General features: G+C 36.9%; 1 protein-coding gene across 1 annotated transcript in view; it reads left to right on the forward strand.

Annotated features, from left to right (window-relative positions):
- ADGRV1 (adhesion G protein-coupled receptor V1) overlaps positions 1 to 20,567 on the forward strand; it is a 538,620-nt gene that overhangs the window by 17,346 nt on the left and 500,707 nt on the right. The window contains exons 2-9 of the mRNA XM_055564426.1: positions 5,960 to 6,144; positions 8,138 to 8,287; positions 9,445 to 9,540; positions 12,381 to 12,485; positions 13,984 to 14,097; positions 15,925 to 16,490; positions 16,855 to 17,125; positions 17,721 to 18,050. Of these exons, the coding sequence (XP_055420401.1) occupies positions 5,960 to 6,144; positions 8,138 to 8,287; positions 9,445 to 9,540; positions 12,381 to 12,485; positions 13,984 to 14,097; positions 15,925 to 16,490; positions 16,855 to 17,125; positions 17,721 to 18,050 (1,817 nt within the window). The remainder of the gene's footprint in view (positions 1 to 5,959; positions 6,145 to 8,137; positions 8,288 to 9,444; positions 9,541 to 12,380; positions 12,486 to 13,983; positions 14,098 to 15,924; positions 16,491 to 16,854; positions 17,126 to 17,720; positions 18,051 to 20,567) is intronic.

Consider the following 20,567-nt stretch of genomic DNA (forward strand, 5'->3'; position numbering starts at 1 on the left):
AATTCTATGGCTGTTGAGTATGAGAGTGGACGAGGAGGGATCTTCCACTTGGTATATCCAAACATGAGTTTACGGTGTCTTAGGTTTGAATTTAATGGATAAATGTTTATGCTGAAAGTGACTGAGTATCTAAACCAAACTGGCTGTAGTAGAAAATGTATTTTATTGCCTTAGCCACTGAAACGGAGAAGGCAATGGCACCCCACTCCAGCACTCTTGCCTGGAAAATCCCACGGATGGAGGAGCCTGGTGGGCTGCAGTCCATGGGGTCGCTAAGAGTTGGACATGACTGAGCGACTTCACTTTCACTTTTCACTTTCATGAATTGGAGGAGGAAATGGCAACCCACTCCAGTGTTCTTGCCTGGAGAATCCCAGGGACGGAGGAGCCTGGTGGGCTGCCGTCTGTGGGGTCGCACAGAGTCGGACACGACTGAAACGACTTAGCAGCAGCAGCAGCCACTGAAAAGGCAAGGGTAAAACTGGCTTCAGGAACTTGAACTTGAGTATCAAGACTTGGCACTTCTCCACCTCTTAGATCTGTGTTTGGCTGTGTTGCTTTACTTTCAGACATAAGAGAAAGCTGGTCCCAATCAACATGATCCTGAATCCAACAGTAGAGGGAATCTGCATCTTTATGCTTAAGCAAAAGTCTCAGAATTGTGTCTTAAAAATTTTTTTTTAAATTTTATATTGGAACTATAGTTGATTTACAATGCTGTGTTTGTTTCAGAAATACAGCATAGTGATTCAGTTACACATGTGTCTATTCTTTTTCAAGTTCTTTTCTTATTTAAGTTATTACAGAATATAAAGCAGAGTTTACTATGCTATAAAATAGGTCCATATTGGTTATCTGTTTTATATGTAGTAGTGTGTATATGTTAATCCCCCATCTTTTCTCTTTGATAATGGTAAGTTTGTTTTCTAAGTCTGTGAGTCTGTTTCTGATTTGTTAATAAGTTCATTGTATCATTGTTTAAAACTTCCACATATAAGTGATATCATATTTGTCTTTGTCTGACTTACTCCATGTAGTATGATAATCTCCAGGTCCATCCATGTTGCTGCAAATGGCATTATTTCATCAGAACTGTCGTGTTGACTTTCAATGGCCTGATCTAAATCTGTGGCCATCCCTGTGAGTAGGATCAGGAGCCAGGGCCCCTCTCTTCAGGGTCTTTGTGTCCTCCGTGATTAGCACAGGTGTTACACAACCTAGAGTAGGTGCTCAGTGTGCAGATGTTAGGCGCACCTGTAACCTGCTCTTCTGAAAGCAACCAGTTTGCATTGTTAGAGCTGTTCTAATATATTCCTGATTTTAATTTTGAAGGATTTTTGGTAGAATTAGGTGACTTGTTGGATAGGCTGAATGAAAAGTGAAAATCGCTCAGTCATGTCTGACTCTTTGCAACCTCATGGACTATACAGTCCAGGGAATTCTCCAGGCCAGAATACTGGCGTGGGTAGCCTTTCCCTTCTCCAGGGGATCTTCCCAACCCAGGGATCGAACCCAGGTCTCCCGAATTGCAGGTGGACTCTTTACCAACTGAGCTATCAGGGAAGCCACATGGATAAGCTGAATATAATTACTAAAATCCAAGAACATGAGATTTTATATCTGCATATTATCTGGACTCTGTCCAAACTTCATAGTATAATTTGGGATAGATGTAAGAAAGTAACCTAAATATGAGTATTGTTTAAACACAATAAGAGATTAAGAGATAAGAGATCCCTTATTGACAGGAAAAAAAAATTTTTTTTTTTGAATCATGCTACCAAGGAGTGGGAGTCATGAGGGTAATGTAGATGATAGTTGGAAATGAGAGGATTTGAATTTTGGAATATCATGGCATTACAATGTAGAGGAATGAGTCAGTAAAACTAAAATTACTCTTTCACAATTGTGACAGAATATGAAATAAGCACATAGTGATCTTTAAATGTATGTTTGAAATTCATTTTATAGAGACGTTTAAAATAGGTGGTCTGGTGGGTTGTGTAAAATATTCTTTAAATCTAATAAGAGAAAAAGTGACCTGAAATAGATGTAAGACTTTTGTGTTGTGTCAGTTGCTAATGCCTAATCTTCTGAGTTTAAGACAGGACTTTAGTATGATAGAGGAAAATGTACCTAGTTACCCTAAAAAGAAGCTATTTAGCACTTGTGTAATTATGCCTGTCTTCTGATGGGAACTTCACTTTCAAAGCTTTTTCTACATCATCTTAACTTCCATTGAATGCCAGCTTTGCTTCAAAAACTTTTCTTACAAGTTGAAAAGATGAAAGCAGAAGCGATTCAGTTATCAGTGATGTCACAGAATTTGAGGCATTTCCAATCATACTTTGTTCATTTTGCATAATCTCAAAACTCACTGATGTGCGCCAATCCAAAATGAATTTACTGACTTAACCACAGCATCTAATTGCGTGGGAGATTGGAAGAATGCATCATTTAGCTCATTGGCCCTGGCATTAAAAGATGTTAAATATTTCAAATAGTCAAGAGAATCATAGTTTCAGTTAAACAAATGTACTGTTTATCAGAATAATAAGGTGCAAACTTTTAGGAGACTCATAATTATACAGTTTTATGAAAATCAGTCCTGAATATTCATTGGAAGGACTGATGCTGAAGCCGAAGCTCCAATATTTTGGCCACCTGATTCGAAGAGCCGACTCATCAGAAAAGACCCTGATGCTGGGGAAGATTGAAGGCAAGAGGAGAAGGGGATGACAGAGGATGAGATGGTTGGATGGCATCACCGACTCGATGGACATGAGTTTGAGCAAACTCCGGGAGTTGGTGATGTACAGGGAAGCCTGGCGTGCTGCAGTCCATGGGGTCGCAGTTGGACATGACTGAGTGACTGAATTGAACTGATGGTGGTTTTGGTTATTGTGTGTAAGTTTAAAATAGTAGCATGCTTGGAAATGTGTAGCATAAATGACCTCCATATTATTGAAGACAGAGATGTGTGGTTTGTAGGAATAACAGGTAGCAGACAGTCTCATGTGGTTATGGGTAGGGCGTCTGGAGGTGAACTCCTGGGTTCAAATCTTGCCAGCCACTTACTTAGCCAAGGGACACTGCGTGTGTTAACTAATATCTGTGCCTTAGCTCCCTGAACTATGAAATGGGGTTAATAATACTGACACCTTCACAGAGATGTTGTAAAGATTTAAATGTGTTACTGTGTGTAAAGTACCTAGAACAACACTATCTAAGCATTTGCTGTTGTGATTACTTTCCATAGGTCTTAAACTTTTTCTTCGGGATATATGGAATCTTAAAATGCTATATCACAGGCTTCCCTTATGGTCTAGTGGTTAAGACTTTGTCTTCCAGTGAAGGGAGTGCAGATTCAATCCCTGGTTGTGGAGCTCGGATCCCACGTGCCTCGCAGCCAAAAAAAAAAACCAAAGCATAAAACAGAAGCCATGTTGTAACAAATTCAATAAAGACTTTAAAAATGGTCCACATAAAAAAAAATCTTAAAAACTCTGTTTAATAATGTTAAAAAAAATATGGAAAGTCTGCAGTAAGTTCAAGTGGATTGCATTGAAAAATTTAGTAATTAACTTAAAGCTACAAATGTGGTTTACTTTTGTGTCTCCTCTAAGACACACCCCTCACACTTCCCAGGTAGGCATCGATTGTTGCGCGTGACATCACAAGTTATTCATCCTTTTCACGCTATGACTCAGTCTCACTCTTTCTCACTTAGAACTGCAGGTGTTGTCTTATTTCAGCTTAAGGTTCTGTCACATCTCATGTTCAAGCAATTGCGTTTTCTTTCAAAATCACAACAGACCAAAGTTGTCTTTTTCTTCCACATCCAGGGCCTGGGTTGCTACCTCCATATCCCCTTCACTCAGCATTCTCTTTCTTGTCCCTAGTTTCTTTCTTTCCCACTGTTTGTCATAAGTGAGATGTAAAATTATTTTGGCTTTAGAATTCCACAAAAGATCTTCATTTGCCTCTGGTTTAGCCCAGCACGCCCAGTTTCCTGCCTCACCTAGGCTTTCCCAGTGCACACTCCTGGTTTAGAAGTCAGGGAAGAGGTTGCAGTTGATGAGAACTATCTACTATCTTATTTCTTCTCCCAAGTCCCTTAGCCCCATGGCAGGCTTTCTTAGAGAGAAGGCACAGGTGTTAAAACTGTCCAGAATATCTGTGCCTGTTGGTCTGTTGGAGGAAGGGGGACCCCTTCCAGGGTCCGAAACTGGGCTTTTGTCTAACACTCGGAAATGAATTGTCCAAGGAGATACATGTGCTGACAAAGCAAGAGATTTTATTGGGAAAGGGCACCCGGGTGGAGAGCAGCAGGGTAAGGGAACCCAGGAGAACTGCTCTGCTGCGTGGCTCGCAGTCTCAGGTTTTATGGTGATGGGATTGGTTTCCGGGTTGTCTTTGGCTCATCATTCTAATTCAGAGTCTTTCCTGGTGGCACAGCATCGCCCAGCCAAGATGGATGCTAGCGAGAGGGATTCTGGAAAGTGGACAGACACGCAGTGTCTCCTTTTGACCTTTCCCAAACTCTTCCGGTTGGTGGTAGCTTATTAGTTGCGTATTCCTTACCAGGATCTCCTGTCATAAAACAACTCATGCGAAAGGTCACTAAAGGGCCTGGCCAGAGTGGGCGGTTTCAGTCCGTGTGCTTCCCTTAAGGTCTACATCTCTTTCCTGGACTCTTATCTGAACTCTGCATCCCTGTCTACAGATTTTGCAGCCTCACACATGTGAGACAATCCCAGACCGCCTTGTTTGAATATATTCCACTGAGTAGTTTGCCTTTTAACCCTAAAGTACATTAAGAACATGTGTATCTGGTGGTTCCTAAATATGAAGCCTTGTGTAGCCATGTGGCAAAGGCAGCTACATGAAAATTTTATTACTTCTTGACCAAGGTAAAGATTAATAGGAAGCATTTTGGTTCATAGAGTACATAATGCAACTTTTTTAAAAGCCATGAACTTGTTATGTTCGGGTGGCTGCTCACATAATCCTTTGGAATCTTAATGATCTGTGAGATAAATTGCTCACATTTTTAGAGATACATCTACATCACAAAACATCAGCTCTTTCAAGAGGCCCCTGTGCTGTTGTGCTTTTGAAAACACTTGAATCACACAGAGCTGAAAGTAGGAACAATATTGGCGTCTCATAAACACACACATTGTACGAAGAAGAAAACAATAAAGGTTATGGGAAAGAAAGTAAACGCTTTGCCAAACTTGCTTAGTTTTAAAGAAGCATGGGCATTTTCTAAGAAGTGATATTAGTATTTTAGCTAGTACAATGGGAGAAATTTAAGTCCCATTAGAAACTTAGGTGTTCTTTCAAAGTGTTAGCATTTCCTTGCAATAACTGAAAAATTTTAAAAAGCATTCTCAAGACAAAACTATGGGAAAAGTAGATATGACCAAGTAATAAACTTTGGCTCTCACTCACTGCCTTGTGTGACCGTTCCAAGAGTTTTGCTCATATTGATACTTGTATAATTGTCAAATAGAGAATGTCACATTAAGATTATCAGTCCTTTTGATAATTTTAGTTTTTGCTTGTCTTTTACAGTTTGATTTGGGGGAAGATGGGCTTTAATTCAGTTCACGTGTTGCTGCCTAGGTTTTTCTTAGAATAAATTGAAGGGACATTTAATAAACTAAATTTGATAAATAAGTATAAGGCAAGTTATTACTATTATGTTAATATGCAAGTTAAAGAAAAAAAAGTACTTATGGATAGTAAACAGTACCACCTAAGAGGATTGTCATTTTTGACTTCTTTCTGTGACCACACATTTGAATTGGATAGCTTAATATTTGATACATCTTTATGTCTTAATTGCTTACTAACTCTTCACTCTGTGTTTATTTCTATAGGCAATGAACCCTAATGAAAATATATTGGATACATTTTATGAACAAAATTTTTTTCTTTTTTTTCCCTATAGGGATGCCCTCTGCATCTTTATTAGTAAATCTTCTTTCAGCTTTATTCATCCCTTTTGTGTTTGGAGAAACAGAGATCAGGTTTGCCGGACAAACAGAATTTGTAGTTAATGAAACAAGTACAACAGTTATTCGTCTTGTCATTGAAAGGATAGGAGACCCAGCAAATGTTACTGCGATTGTATCGGTAAGAAATGACAGTGGTTCTGTTTTTACAGAAATAGGTAGGAAATGTCTTAGTGATCAGAATGTCTTTAACTGTTTGAGATCCTGAGTAGTTCCATTATGATAAATAATTTGCAGATAAACTATTCATTCTTTTTATATGTCTTGGAGGTTTATAGAGTGATCTAAGGTATATTTGACAGTAATAGTATTTTAAAAATATAGACTGATTATTTTAAAATGTGAATATGCTTATTTTAAAACAAATATAAACCAAAAATATCAAGTATTTCTAAGTAAATTTTTTTTTGGGCAACTTGGATTCTAGTTATCTCTGCTTGGATTTATTGCTTAGAATCAGGTGACTTAGAAAAATATATGAAATTTTAAAAGTAGAGGAATGGCAATGAAAAAAACCTTTATGTTAGAGAGCTCCTCTTTTGGGAGAAATTAAGTACAGTAAGTAGAAGTGAGAAGTAGAAATTTGATAGAATATTGCTCTATCTTGCACACAGTTTAGTTAGTAGATGGGTTGTATGTACACGTATCTGTGTTTGTATTTAACCAGAAAATCATGTCATATGAACACTAAGGACATTGATATATTTGAGGCCCAAACTACTTGGAATTTTTTTTTTTTAAAGTTTTTTTAAGCGATAGGTTAAATCGTCAAATTGGGAAACATTGTAAAAAGAGACAAAGAAGAAAAACTAAGAACCCCAGTGTTATAATTTTGTGCATTGCTTTTAGTTTTTAATTTATGACATGTTTGTATTTATTTGAATTTATTTTTAGTTTGATTATATTTGATTAGTTTGATCATATATTTATATATTTTTAGCTTATTATATTTTATAGCCTTTTACATATAATTTTGATCATATCCTGATAACTTTTTCAGATTGCTCTGTCATAGTCACAGCTTTTCTTGATGGTGGCATCATTTCCTAGTCATTTCTCAACAGTTTTTCATTGAGTTTGCTTCCAGTTTTTGCTGTTGTAAATATTGCTCTGATGAAACTGTACACATACATACTAATTTCTGCATTTTGGATTGTTAAATGATTTGGGGGTTATAGGACCATGATTTTCTCTTTGTATCCATGTCTTTTGATATTTAACACTTTTGAAAGACTATGCCAACTTTTTTATTAAGGTATGAATACAAGTTTTTTAACACCCTTAACAACTTACTTGGATTTCTCAAGTCTTTAAAACTAACTTTATTTTTGTAAATGAGAACTAGATATTGACTATAATATCCCCATGCATCCTTCATTTTTTATTTATACTCAATCATGATTTTTTTTCTAGTAGCTAAGTTACTCATTTTGCATTCTTTGGCAGAAAAAAATCTCATTTGGATTTTCACAAGAAGTTGCTGCTTTATAATTTCATAATTATTGCTCCTTTGAGAATCTTAGCAATGCTGACATTACAGAATGAGGTCTTAAAAAGTTCTGAGGAAAAGTTTATAATGACTAATAAATTTGGTATACTGAAAATCGAGTCTTTATTGGTGCTGTGGGAGAATATAAATAAAGCTTCAAGTTGAAAGTTTTAGAAGGAGTAGTTTCATTAAACCCGATTTTTTTCCTGATGTCTTTTAGCAGGCTACTTACACATCTTCTTTGGGAGAGTTTTAGCTACAGTTGATCTTCTTGTTAGGTTTGCTGTAATCCATGTCAAATCAATCAAGAGTGGAGAAAAAAAAATTCACATCATTGTTTTCCTATGTAATTATTAGTTTTCTATGAAATTATCCCTTTACCTTCAAGAGAACAAACAAATGTTTTTACGTAGAATCATTTCTTTTTATAATGCTTTTGAAAGGTGATTTTTATCAGTTGTTAGATATTTGTTTAGTTTTTGTACATCCTATTTATAAACTTCAGTGTCATTGGGTGATTCATGTTTTTTTTTTTTTTTTTTCTGTTGGTTGCTGTATTTAGCATCAATTCTGCTTGTCCTAACTCTATGTTATGTAAGAACTATCTGTGTTTTGCATTTGATAGCTGTATGGAGATGACACTGGGGACTTTTTTGACACATTCGCTGCAACTTTTATACCCTTTGGAGAAACCAATAGGACAGTGTACATAGCAGTATGTGATGACGATTTTCCAGAGCCAGATGAAACTTTCATTTTTCACTTAACTTTACAGGTAAGTCCTTTTTTTCCCCCTGTTAAAGCTTAAACTTATAAAAATCTTACAACGCTTAAGAATCAGTTTCTATAGAGATAAGCCAATTTAAGTGCTTGGTGGTGGTTTTCATAGAAGCCAGAACTGACGGTCTCGTTGGCAATTCCATGGTCTGGTTATTCCTCAGACAATCTTGTGTAGAAGATTCTGCAGCTAGTTTTTGGATTAATGCAGCTTTATTTAGGAATTGCCATGACAGATGCTCAGGAAAACCTTGTCTTCCCTTTGGCCCTTTTCTCTTTGGTCCCTCCCCTGCTACCAGCTGCACAAAGAATGACCGTGACTTCTGAGTTCCAAGGAGAGGGCTACAAAAAGCAGGCCTGGAAGTGGGAGGTCCCTGTGCTTAGAATAACTTTGGAGTGACCCTGGGAAAAATGCTTGACCAGACTAAGGTTTAGTCGTCCTTTATGACCTGATCTATTAGGTCGAGGCAATGTTGGCTAACACTGCTGTAGTTAATTTTTCTCCAGTGGATTGAAAGGTTTTTTTAGAAGAATTGTGTTGGTATGATTAAAATTTTTATGAAATTGGTACTGGAAGCAATCATGTTTTGCTTTTGTAAAAAGCTTTTCTCATAATCCTTTATGGTGCTATCAAATATCAATAAAAATGTTGTAACACACTCTTCCCATACTTATTAGAAAAACTGTTGTACTGTTTTAACTTTATTTTGACTCTACAACTGATAGAATAACTAATTCTTTAAGTTCTAGCACCTTCTATAGTGTAAGAAAAGAGTCATGTTTGAACTGAATTTCATAGTCACTTAATTCTCTGTTATATTGTGTTACAGAAAAACCTGAAAGAACTTTTTGGCCAATTCAATATTAGTCATGAAATTTAAGTAATTAGAATATATTACTAGCCAGTAATGATTTAGAATTACAATAATTTATATTTTAACAGTGATTAATGGTTTTAAATACTCTTTTGAAGAGTTCTTGTTTGGGACTTCACCATGTTGACTTAGTTTGAATATATTTTCTTAGTCTGTGCCTTAAAAACATACTTGTATTTTTATTCATTTTCTGAATGATTACTTAAAGACTGAAATGCTATTAAAATAATTGTTTTCCTCTTGTTTAATGTGTTGATTTATTTTTTGGCTTTTGTTTTAGAAACCTTCAGCAAACGTGAAGCTTGGATGGCCCAGGACTGTCACTGTGACAATATTATCAAATGACAATGCATTTGGGATTATTTCCTTTAATATGGTATGTTCATGATTTGATTTATCTTGTGATTGCTGGATAATAGTTGATTAAATTTTTGGGTAGCTTTTTATGTTACCTAGTATCATCCTGTGTAAACATCCTGTATGTGTACATAAGATTTGCTCAACTTCATCCATATTCCACATTCTGTAGACTGTCCTTCTGTTTGTTCTAAGATTACTTAGAAGTGAGGAGGCCTGTACAATCATGGTCATCTCTCGCCCTAATCTCTTTCTGCTGATCATTCCGCCTGCTTCATTTGTTCTCTAACTTGGATGTTGTCTTAGTTCAATCTGCTATAAACAGAGTATCAGTACATAGACTGGGTGGTTTAATAACAACAGAAATTTATTTCTTACAGAGGCTGACAAGTCCAAAATCAGGGCATCAGCAGATTTGGGGTTTGGTGTGGGCCCTTCTGGTTCATAGACAGTTCTCTTTTTGCTGTGTTTCCATGTGGTAGAAGGGGCAAGAGAACTCTTGGATGTCTCTTTTATAAAAATACTAGTCTCATTCATAACAGTTCTGCCCTCATGACCTACTCCCCTCCCAAAGCCCCCAGCTTCCAATAACATCGCATTGGAGGTTAGGATTTGAACATGAATTTTGAGGAGGCACGGACATTCAGTCTATAACAGATGTTGTAACTCAGCTCCTTTTGCTTTTGATATTCCCAACTGCCACTTAAAAAAAGCATTGTCTGTTAGCCTCCTCTGAAAGTTTGGAGTGACTCGAGACAAGAGAAATACATTGAAAGATAAAAAAAAAAAAAAAAAAAAAAAAAGCTATAGTAAGCTTAAATTGAATAGCAGACATTATAGCTCTTAAAAATTCTATAATTATTCTCTACCTGGAGATTTTCCTATTAATTAATATTTCTTGAAGGTTAAAGCTCCATGTCATCCCCCTTAGTTTTGCTCAAAAGTTCATTTTTTTCCCTCCCTTATCACTAAATTCATGTGCCCCTGGTTAGTCCTATGTTCAGAGGGTTTTGTCTTTAGAATCCCTCCCTGATAAAAATCGTATTCAGCTCTGAAATAAAAACAGAATTTGTATTAAGTGGAATGATATATTGCAACTACATTTTAGTCTACAGTAAGATTCCTGGTTTTCAGAGTCTTTTGAATATGCTACTGATTATCACTACTAAAAGATGATGTGACGCTCCCCACGTTGTTATCTATATTCCAATTTGGGTAACTCCTTCAATTGATGTATGTCATTTTCCTAGCACCTTAAATTGTCTTTGAAACAAGGTGAGCTATAGATAACATGATCTTTAGAGTTGCAGTATCCTTATTAAAAAGGATATGTGGATCATGCCAATGTAGTAGACATTTTGTAACCTCCATTATTAGAGCATTTACAAAAGTTAATTAATCAAATCACTTCTTTTTGAATGATAGGGAATTATTAGTTAATTATGAACCAGGCTCCCTTAATTGCTTGAGTTTTCTCCCCACTGCCTTTACAAAACTCACTCCCAACTCATTATCCTCAACCTCACCCTCATTCGTTTAAAGGTTTCTTTCCTTCTTTCTTTTGACATTAAATATCTTAGCCTCAGAATGAATCCCGGTCTCTAGCATTGGTCCCAAGTTCCCAACTGTTGTGGTCTCATGGCTGCCCGGCAGTCTCTGCCTGGGTACCTGCCCTCTGTGATTAAAACTGAACTAAGTAACTGATGAGCTTGCAGTCAGTACTTTGGTTTCCTAAAGTACCTAGTCTGACTTTGGTTTCCAGACTGGATGATGATTGTATCAATGATGAAGGTGATGGAGATGGTGATAATAATTATAGCCAAGCTTTGCTGGCCCTCACTGCATGTCCTGGACTAGGATAAGCACTTAGGCGTGAATTATCTCATTGTAATCTCATCAGAACCCTTTGAGACAGGCATTCCTACCCCTGGTGATGGATGGGGATACAGAGACCTAGGGGTCACCTGCTGCCTTGGCTGGCCTGTACCTGGCCACTCACCTCTTCTACCCTGAGTTTCAACCGGCCATGCCAACCCTCCAACACTTGAAGTCCTGGCTCTTGCTTCTCCTCAGTGATCATGTCTTGAAAAAATTCATTCAGTTCAGTTCAGTCACTCAGTTGTGTCCGACTCTTTGCAACCCCATGAACCGTAGCACGCCAGGCCTCCCTGTCCACCACCAACTCCCGGAGTCCACCCAAACCCATGTCCATTGAGTTGGTGATGCCATCCAACCATCTTATTCTCTGTCGTCTCCTTCTCCTCCTGCCCTCAATCTTTCCTAACATCATCTTTCAAATGAGTCAGTTCTTCCCAGCAGGTGGCCAAAGTATTGGAGTTTCAGCTTCAGCATTAGTCCTTCCAATGCACACCCAGGACTGATCTCCTTTAGGATGGACTGGTTGGATCTCATTAGCAGCTACCTGTTTTCAGTGGCAAGCTGGCCGATGAGGAAGAAACCATGGTTGAGAGCAAGGCTGAGCCACAGTCCCAGTGAACTGCCCGGGTCTGGAGGCACAACTCATTCCTGTGACCTCCTGGGTCCCTGGGAGCCTTTGAATTCATCACCTTTCAATTAGGTAACCTTTAAGATTCCTCAGTAGAACAGCTCGTTGTTAGCAGAAGCAGGGCAAGAACCTCCATCTTTTGCCTAACTAGTTTTATGTTCTCCTTATACTATTATTTGAACCTTCTAAGCCTTATTAGCTGTAGTTGGTGAAGGTGAGGAGACCCCACATTCTTGAGAACACTAAGTAGATGGATTTGTCTGTGGAAAATTAGGATTTCTAAGGTAGTAACAGTTTGTATGAGCTCCTGCCTCTGGTTGATCAGCACCTGATGGTCTTTGCTCTCCCAATAGCCTTTCTCAATCACAGTGAGTGAGCCCAGAGGCAGAAATGAATCTGTGCCTCTTACTCTCATCAGACAAAAAGGAACCTATGGGATGGTGACTGTGACTTTTGAGGTAAGTTTACTGTGAAATCATTTTAAATGGTAATGCTTAGAACTCATACTAGATCCCTGCAATTTAAAAAATCAAGGTCCTTGGTATAATAAATACGCTGTTTAATGAAAATGAAATAGAATGCTTTCATCATCTGATAAACTTCATGTTTAATATAAAACTGTTTTCCTTGCTGCTTGGAATATACTATGCTTCCATGAAACACAACAGATTATTTTAGATACAGGATAATAATAAGCCACAAATTAATGACAATAATTCTGTAAGATTCATAGAACATTTATGACAGATCTCTTTAAGGATATAAAATTTTAAAATGTTCGTGGGTTCCTTAGGCTTACATAAAATTATTGAATATGTAGTCTTCCCCATATACATTCTCCATTTAAAAAAATACACTTAATGGATGGTGCTAACAGCAGTCACATTCCAAAAATTGGATAAAAATTGGCTGCATAAATGATAAGGCATCATCAGGTTATAGTGTTTTCAACTCTCTGTAAATGTCTGAAGTTATTTTATCGAATCTTGAGCCTTTTGTTCTGTTGAAATGATTACAGCTAACATTCATGGAGCACTTAACATCGCTCGGCCCTGGTCTAAGTGCTTTACACTGATTATTGCTGCACGTGAACTGTAGCTCTTCCTAGGACTCAGTGTCCCTCATGCCATTTAAAATGTTTTTTTCCATAGTCCTCACCATCATCCGCCACACGTTTATTTATCTTCCATTTGTTCCCTTTCATTAAATGTCAGGTCCTGGTGGGTAGAAAGCTTGCTTTGTTCTCTGCTATATCCTTAGTACCTAAAAGAGGTCAGACACAGAGTACTTAATAAATACTTTTTGAAAGGAATATGATTTTATTAAATATTTACATCTGGCCTGGTAATTGGACCTTATTTCCTCATTTTAAAGATGGGGAAACAGCCACACAGGGTTGTTAAAAATACCTCATCCAAGGTTACAGCACCAGAGGTAGAACTGGTATTTGATTCCATTACTTCAGAGAATATAATAATTTTGAATGCATTCTGGTCAAGAAAAAGTTTTTATAATTTTTTTCCTCAGGCTTAATATTATGGTTGAGAAAAGAGAAAACTCTTAGAAACCATGTCGTTTAATCTGCATATGTGCTAAGTTGCTTCAATCATGTTCAACTCTCTGTGACCCTATGGACTGTAGCCCACCAGACTTCTGTGTCCATAGAATGAATTCTCCAGGCAAGAACAGTGAGATTGAACCTGGGTCTCCCACATTGCAGGCAGATTCTTTCCTCGCTGAGCCCCCAGGGAAGCCCTTGTAGTTTAATTATAGTCAAGATCTATAATTATATTATGGGCCTTGACTCCATTAATTAAAAGGGCAGACTTAATACAGGTTAGTGTCATTCTTCTTGCATAAGATTTTAAAGTAAGTTTACCAGTTTATATCACAGTAATGCTTTCTTACTCTAATGAAATGTTTTATGTTTATTGATGGCACCATGTTTCTTTGCAGGTAGAGGGTGGCCCAAATCCACCTGAAGAAGATTTAAGTCCAGTTAAAGGAAATATCACTTTTCCTGCAGGCAAAGCAACAGTAGTTTATAATTTGACAGTACTTGATGATGAGGTAGGATGTGTTAAATGCTTAAAAGGAACAAGGGCTCTCTGTATTACAGTCATGTTAGAGAGTATTATGTCAAGTATTAAGTTGTGTTCAGTATTTGAAATTATTCAAGAGCACAGTCATATATAAGGTTATGTACTGCAGCCAGATATGCCATAGCTGTTAATGCCTATTTTGGAATAGATCTTGTTAATATCTACCTTATTTAATTCACATTAAGTTGTATATCTGAAAGGCGATGAACTTGAATGTAACTGACAGCCACACTCAATACAAGCATTTCAGCATTTTGTAAACCTTGGTGATTGATTTTGCTAGTCATTGCAGTTTTGAGCAGGTATAGTATTACTTACCCAGCATAAATGTATTGCTATAAAAGGAAAGAAAATTCTGTTGCAATTGATATTTATTTGTTTGGATGTTTTAAATGTTCACATTCATAGGAAGGCTTTTGTTATTTTCAATTTCACAGTGAAGCTACCAAGGATTGAAATATATGACATAGCTAGGAAAGAGTGAATTTGTACAGTATATACAGGGATGTTCCTTATGAGCTAACCAAAAGAAAACATGACTTTTGATACAATAACCTTAGCAGTAATACCAGAAGAAAAGGGATAGCTGGGAATTTATCCCTCTACCCTCCCACAAAAAATCATGAAACTAAATCACAACAAATCCCAAAAAAGATGAATTAGAAGACATTATTGGAAAAGTATTTCTCTTGAAAAAGTGAGATATTGAATAGTGCTCATAGCTCTAGCTCACTGGTTATAAAAACTGGCAAAAACCGTTTGTTTTTAGAACCTGGAACATTGAGCAGGTTATAGTTTGGGGGCAGTGATTAATATACATTTTAATTGTAAGTTTAAAAGACTATGGTTAATAATATAGTATTCTATACTTCAGAGTTACTGAGAGTAGGGCTTAGGCATTCTCTCCACACATACATACATAGAATTAACTGTGTGAGGTGATGGATTTGTTAATATCTTGATCTTTGTAATCACAATGTATATGTATATCAAATCATCATATTGTTCCCATAAATATATTAGTTATATATTTTTATTCTTCAATAAAGTTTGAAGGAAAAAGATCTTCCGTCAAACCATTGCATTTTCTTTTTTGAGATAAATAGCTTTACTTTTTCTATTTCTATTGATGGAGGTAAAAGTATATATTATTTCACTTTCATTCATTTATAGTGAAGTAAAAATTCAAATAGCACAGTAGAGATTATCCCTGGGATTTCTGTGTAGTTAAAAAAAAAGTTTAATTTTAACAGTGTCATCATTTTGCCTAAAGTGACTCTTATAGCTTGTTTTCCAGAGATACATGATATGTATTTTGAAAATCATATAATTGATATCATGGTTAAATCTTGAGATAGGAGCTGCTTAGAAGCAAGAATAATTGATATGATAGAAAAACTAACAATTCGTGTGTGATGTTTATTGTAGTTTACCAAATTCTTAAATATTATTAGACCTTGAATGTTGCTTCTGATCCTGCACACCTGATGAAACTAATAAGAACTTGTTTTTCTGTCAGATCTTTAGTTCTCTAGAGATTGATCAAGGTTGAAAGTCATTATGCTGATACTTCATTTCTTATTCGTATCATTGCTTTATCTAAAATATGTTAGTTACCTTTGGAAAATAGTTTAGTAAATAGACAGTGAACAAGCCTCCTTATCTGCTCCTTTCAGTTAAAGATTTTTTTTAAAATTTCTGTGTAATTGCATTGAAATATAAGTGCTTTTTACACTTGTGTTTTGCAGGTGTTTTAGCTATTGATGTTTTGCCATTGCTTGTATTTCTCTGACAGGTACCAGAAAATGATGAAATATTTTTGATTCAACTGAAAAGTGTGGAAGGAGGAGCTGAGATCAATACCTCCAGGAGCTCAGTGGAGATCATTGTTAAGAAAAATGACAGTCCTGTGAGATTCATTCAGAATGTTTATTTGGTACCCGAGGAAGACCACATACTCACAATTCCAGTGGTTCGTGGAAAAGATGACAGTGGAAATCTGATTGGATCTGATGACTGTGAAGTTTCTATCAGTTATGTTATCATAACTGGGAATTCAACAGCACATGCCCAGCAAAATTTAGACTTCATTGATCTTCAGCCAACCACAACTATTGTTTTTCCACCTTTTATTTATGAATCACACCTGAAATTTCAAATAGTGGATGATGCCATACCAGAGATTGCTGAATCGTTTCAAGTTGTGTTACTAAAAGATACTTTACAGGGAGATGCTGTGCTGTTCGACCCTTCTGTTGTGCAAGTCACCATTCAGCCAAACGACAAACCTTACGGCGTCCTCTCGTTCAACAGTGTCTTGTTTGAAAGGCCAGTTATAATTGACGAAGATACAACAACAAGGTAGGATTTATTTTAAACCTTCTATTGCTGCAGTTATTTAATATATTACTCCAATATTTGATATTCGTGGTGTTGGACACAGTGCTGAACTGTTAAGGATATATGTAATTTCCTCGACCATGGTTTCACTGTTTTCTTTCTTATTTGGGGAGTGATACTTAAAACACATATTTAAATATGCAAGGTAATTCATGTTACGGTAGTTTCCTAGGGCACATCTTCATACCTACTCCTTCATATTAAAAGCAGTCATTCTTTATGGTTTGGATTCTGCTTACCAGTGGCTAGTGGCCAACTTGATGTTGAAAATGCCCATTTCAGGGGAAAAAGAGTGTATTATGTGACCATATCATATTTCTTCCAGATTTGAAGAAATTACAGTGGTTAGAAATGGTGGCACTCATGGAAATGTTTCCGTGAGCTGGGTACTGACACGCAATAGCAGTGATCCCTCACCAGTAATGATGGACATCAGGCCAAGATCTGGAGTTCTGCATTTTGCACAAGGGCAGATGTTGGCATCAATTCCTCTCACTGTCGTTAATGATGATCTTCCAGAAGAGGCAGAAGCTTACCTACTTCAGATTCTACCTCATACGATACGAGGAGGTGCAGAAGTGAGCGAACCAGCAGAGGTAGATCTCTTGCTATGCTTTGTTTGTAGAAATACTTCTGTGCTCTCGAACAGACAAAGAATTTGACCATACACATCTTATATATGTTTAGTTTGATGTGACAGGAAGAGCATGGATTTTGGAAGTGGAGGTTAATTCCCTTGTTGAAGGTTGTCCCATCTGTAAATAAAAAGTTTGTTCTTAAAAAAAATTCCACAAAGTTTTCAAATGTGTTTTTAATTTATCTTCTTTTTGTTGTTCAGTCACTAAGTTGTGTCCGACTCTTTTGCGACCCCATAGACCATAGCCTGCCAGTCTCCTCTGTCCGTGGGATTTCCCAGGCAAGAATACTGGAGTGGGTTGCAATTTCCTGCTGTCAACTCACTTGGGATCTTTCCAACTCAGGGATCAAATGTGCATCTCCTGCATCGGCAGGCAGATTCTGAGCCACCTGGGAAGCCCAATTCCTTTTTTACTCGATTACTTATACGCGTAATCATTTTTAGATATGATACAGAATTACACATTAAAATTCAAAATAGCCTAGAAAATAAACAGTTTGGTGATCTCAGATGTGAGAATTCTGCACTTTAATGTTTTATTCCTTTATCTGCAGCTTTTGTTCTACATTCAGGATAGTGATGATGTTTATGGCCTAATAACATTTTTTCCTGTGGAAAACCAGAAGATTGAAAGTAGCCCAGGTGAACGATGTTTATCCTTGAGTCTTACAAGACTGGGAGGAACTAAAGGAGATGTGAAGATATTTTATTCTGCACTTTATATTCCTGCTGGAGCTGTGGACCCTTTGCGAGCGAAAGATGGCATCTTAAATATATCCAAGAGAAGCAGTCTCATTTTTCCAGAACAGAAAACCCAAGTCACTATAAAATTGCCAATAAGAAATGATGCATTCCTTCAAAATGGGGCCCACTTTTTAGTACAGGTACTTTAATGATTAAAATAATCTCAACTTTGGCTCAGCAACAAGTATCCTTACCTGAGTGAGAGAGTTAATTAGTCATTATTTTATCCTTATTTATATTTTGGATTCTGTTGCTTACTGCAAGTTATGTGGGGAATCTAAAGAGAAACCGTCTGCCCCTCAGGTGTATAAGGATGAATAAAACAAGGGTTATACTAAGATCAGTGCTTTAATTATGAGATAATAAAAGCAGATCAGACATACTAAGGTCAGTGTTTTAATTATCCAATAATAAAAGCAGATCAGACATGAAATGTAGGTCAGTATAATTCATAATATAATGGAGTTATTCATGAACTGTGAGTAGGGGAGGGCCGGGAGAGAGCCAGTGAGAGGTCTGTCATCCTTTTGAGTTGATTTGGGAAAATGTGACATAGAAATTTGGATTGTAGAATAAATACGTTTTTCATGATGAATATTGCAGGGAAGGCGTTCAGAAATGAAAAAAGCAATATGACAGAAAATTGTTTAGATACTTTTAAATAGTATACCAAAAAAATCTGTTAACATAGGTAGAGTCTTTGGACTTTTATTACTTAAAAAGAAATAAAGCTCTTATAACATTTTTCTATCTTATTTCTTTTATTTCTTAACTTTTATTAACCAAAGCATTATTTAAACATTTTTTTAATTTAAGTTTTTTGGCCATATGGCTTGGCATGCGGAATCTTAGTTCCCTGACCATGGATCAGACCCATGCCCCCTGCAGTGGAAGTGTGGAGTCTTAACTGTTGGACCGCTGGGGAAGTCCAAACCAAAGCATTGTTTTTATTGCCAAAGTTTGATATATCTGTACTCACAATACTATAGTTGTATTTTCCATATGGTTGCTATTGATTGATTTTGAAAATTAGAAAGTAATAAAGGGTGCTTATCAAATTTTGATTATGTAACTAAATTTCTAAATTTCAAACAGAATCAGATAGTATGAATAGAGTAATAAGGAATGTATAATCTGTTACCATACATTTTGCTAACTGAAGTATATATGAAATGAAATCTCATATTTCATCAATTTCTATGAACCATGAGATATTTAAGTTTGTTTCATATTTTTCCCTAGCTTTGTTTTATAGTTTATTATTGCTTTCTCTGGAGTTTTGACTGCCCCCTTTTATATGCCATTCTTACCAAATTAGTCCTTCCATCCAGCTGTCTTTTTTGTGCAGTCGATAAATTGTATCTAGTTCTTTGTGACCCCATGGACTGCAGCATGCCAGGCTTCCCTGTCCTTCACTATCTCCTGGAGTTTGCTCAAATTCACGTCCATTGAGTTGATGATGCCATCCAACCATCTCATCCTCTGTTGCCCCCTTCTCCTCCTGCCCTCAGTCTTTCCCAGCATCAGGGTCTTTTCGAATGAGTTGGCTCTTCACATCAGGTGGCCAAAGTATTGGATTTTCAGTATCAGTCCTAAGCTGTCTTGTGTTGAATGCTGAATTTAGCTGTGCCAGCTGCTTTCTCCAACTTGCTTCTCATGTGGTGCTTGTGACTGTTTTACTAACTCCTTAATTTTCTTGGTTTCTTGTGTCTTATTTCTTGGATTGTGTTTTAGTTTTGTTGTAACATATGTATCCTCAAATACATGAGCAGAAAAAGTATGTGCCAGGTAAACTTCTTGAATCTTTGAGCTCAGTGAAACTTCATACATTGATTCCTGGCTTATAGGAATTTCCAGATTAAAATAATTTCTTCTTAAGAACTTGAAAGGTATTCTCTTTTAGCTTCCAGAGTAGCTAATGAGAAGTTTGAGGAGAAGAAATCATTTGCCTTTAGATTAACTTGCTGTTTATCTCTGAAAACTTTTTAAAAAAAAATCTTCTTGGCATTTTGAATTTCTCATGGCTGTGTCATACCTTGCGTAGCAGTTGATGGGTTGGGCCATTTTATTCTGAAGATTTTTTTGTCTTTTTTTTTTTTTTTGAGCTGGTCTACTTCTCATGCTTGTATGGTTTGTGCATTAATTGAGGACTCCTAGTGGAGGTGTCTTGGAGAAGGCAATGGCACCCCACTCTAGTACTCTTGCCTGGAAAATCCCATGGGTGGAGGAGTCTGGTAAGCTGCAGTCCATGGGGTCACGAAGAGTTGGACATGCCTGAGCGACTTCACTTTCACTTTTTACTTTCATGCATTGGAGAAGGAAATGGCACCCCACTCCAGTGTTCTTGCCTGGAGAATCCCAGGCCTGGGGGAGCCTAGTGGGCAGCCATCTATGGGGTTGCACAGAGTTGGACACAACTGAAGCGACTTAGCAGCAGCAGTGGGGGTGTCTAGAGAGTGCTCTGTTAAGGGGTATATGATTTGACAGTATGTAGGGATGACTTTTTGTGATATTTCTATGTACAGGGAGACCTTTTGTCAGTGTCCCAAGGCTTTGTCCCTAGTGGTGGGAGATCTGTATTTCATCTTTATTGTTATTACTATTATTCTGTTGTGTCTCCTCATAATGAGTAAATTATTATATGAGGCACCTTTCTG

Source organism: Bubalus kerabau, chromosome 1 (genome assembly GCF_029407905.1).
Source record: "Bubalus kerabau isolate K-KA32 ecotype Philippines breed swamp buffalo chromosome 1, PCC_UOA_SB_1v2, whole genome shotgun sequence".
In the NCBI taxonomy this organism is placed as follows: domain Eukaryota; kingdom Metazoa; phylum Chordata; class Mammalia; order Artiodactyla; family Bovidae; genus Bubalus; species Bubalus kerabau.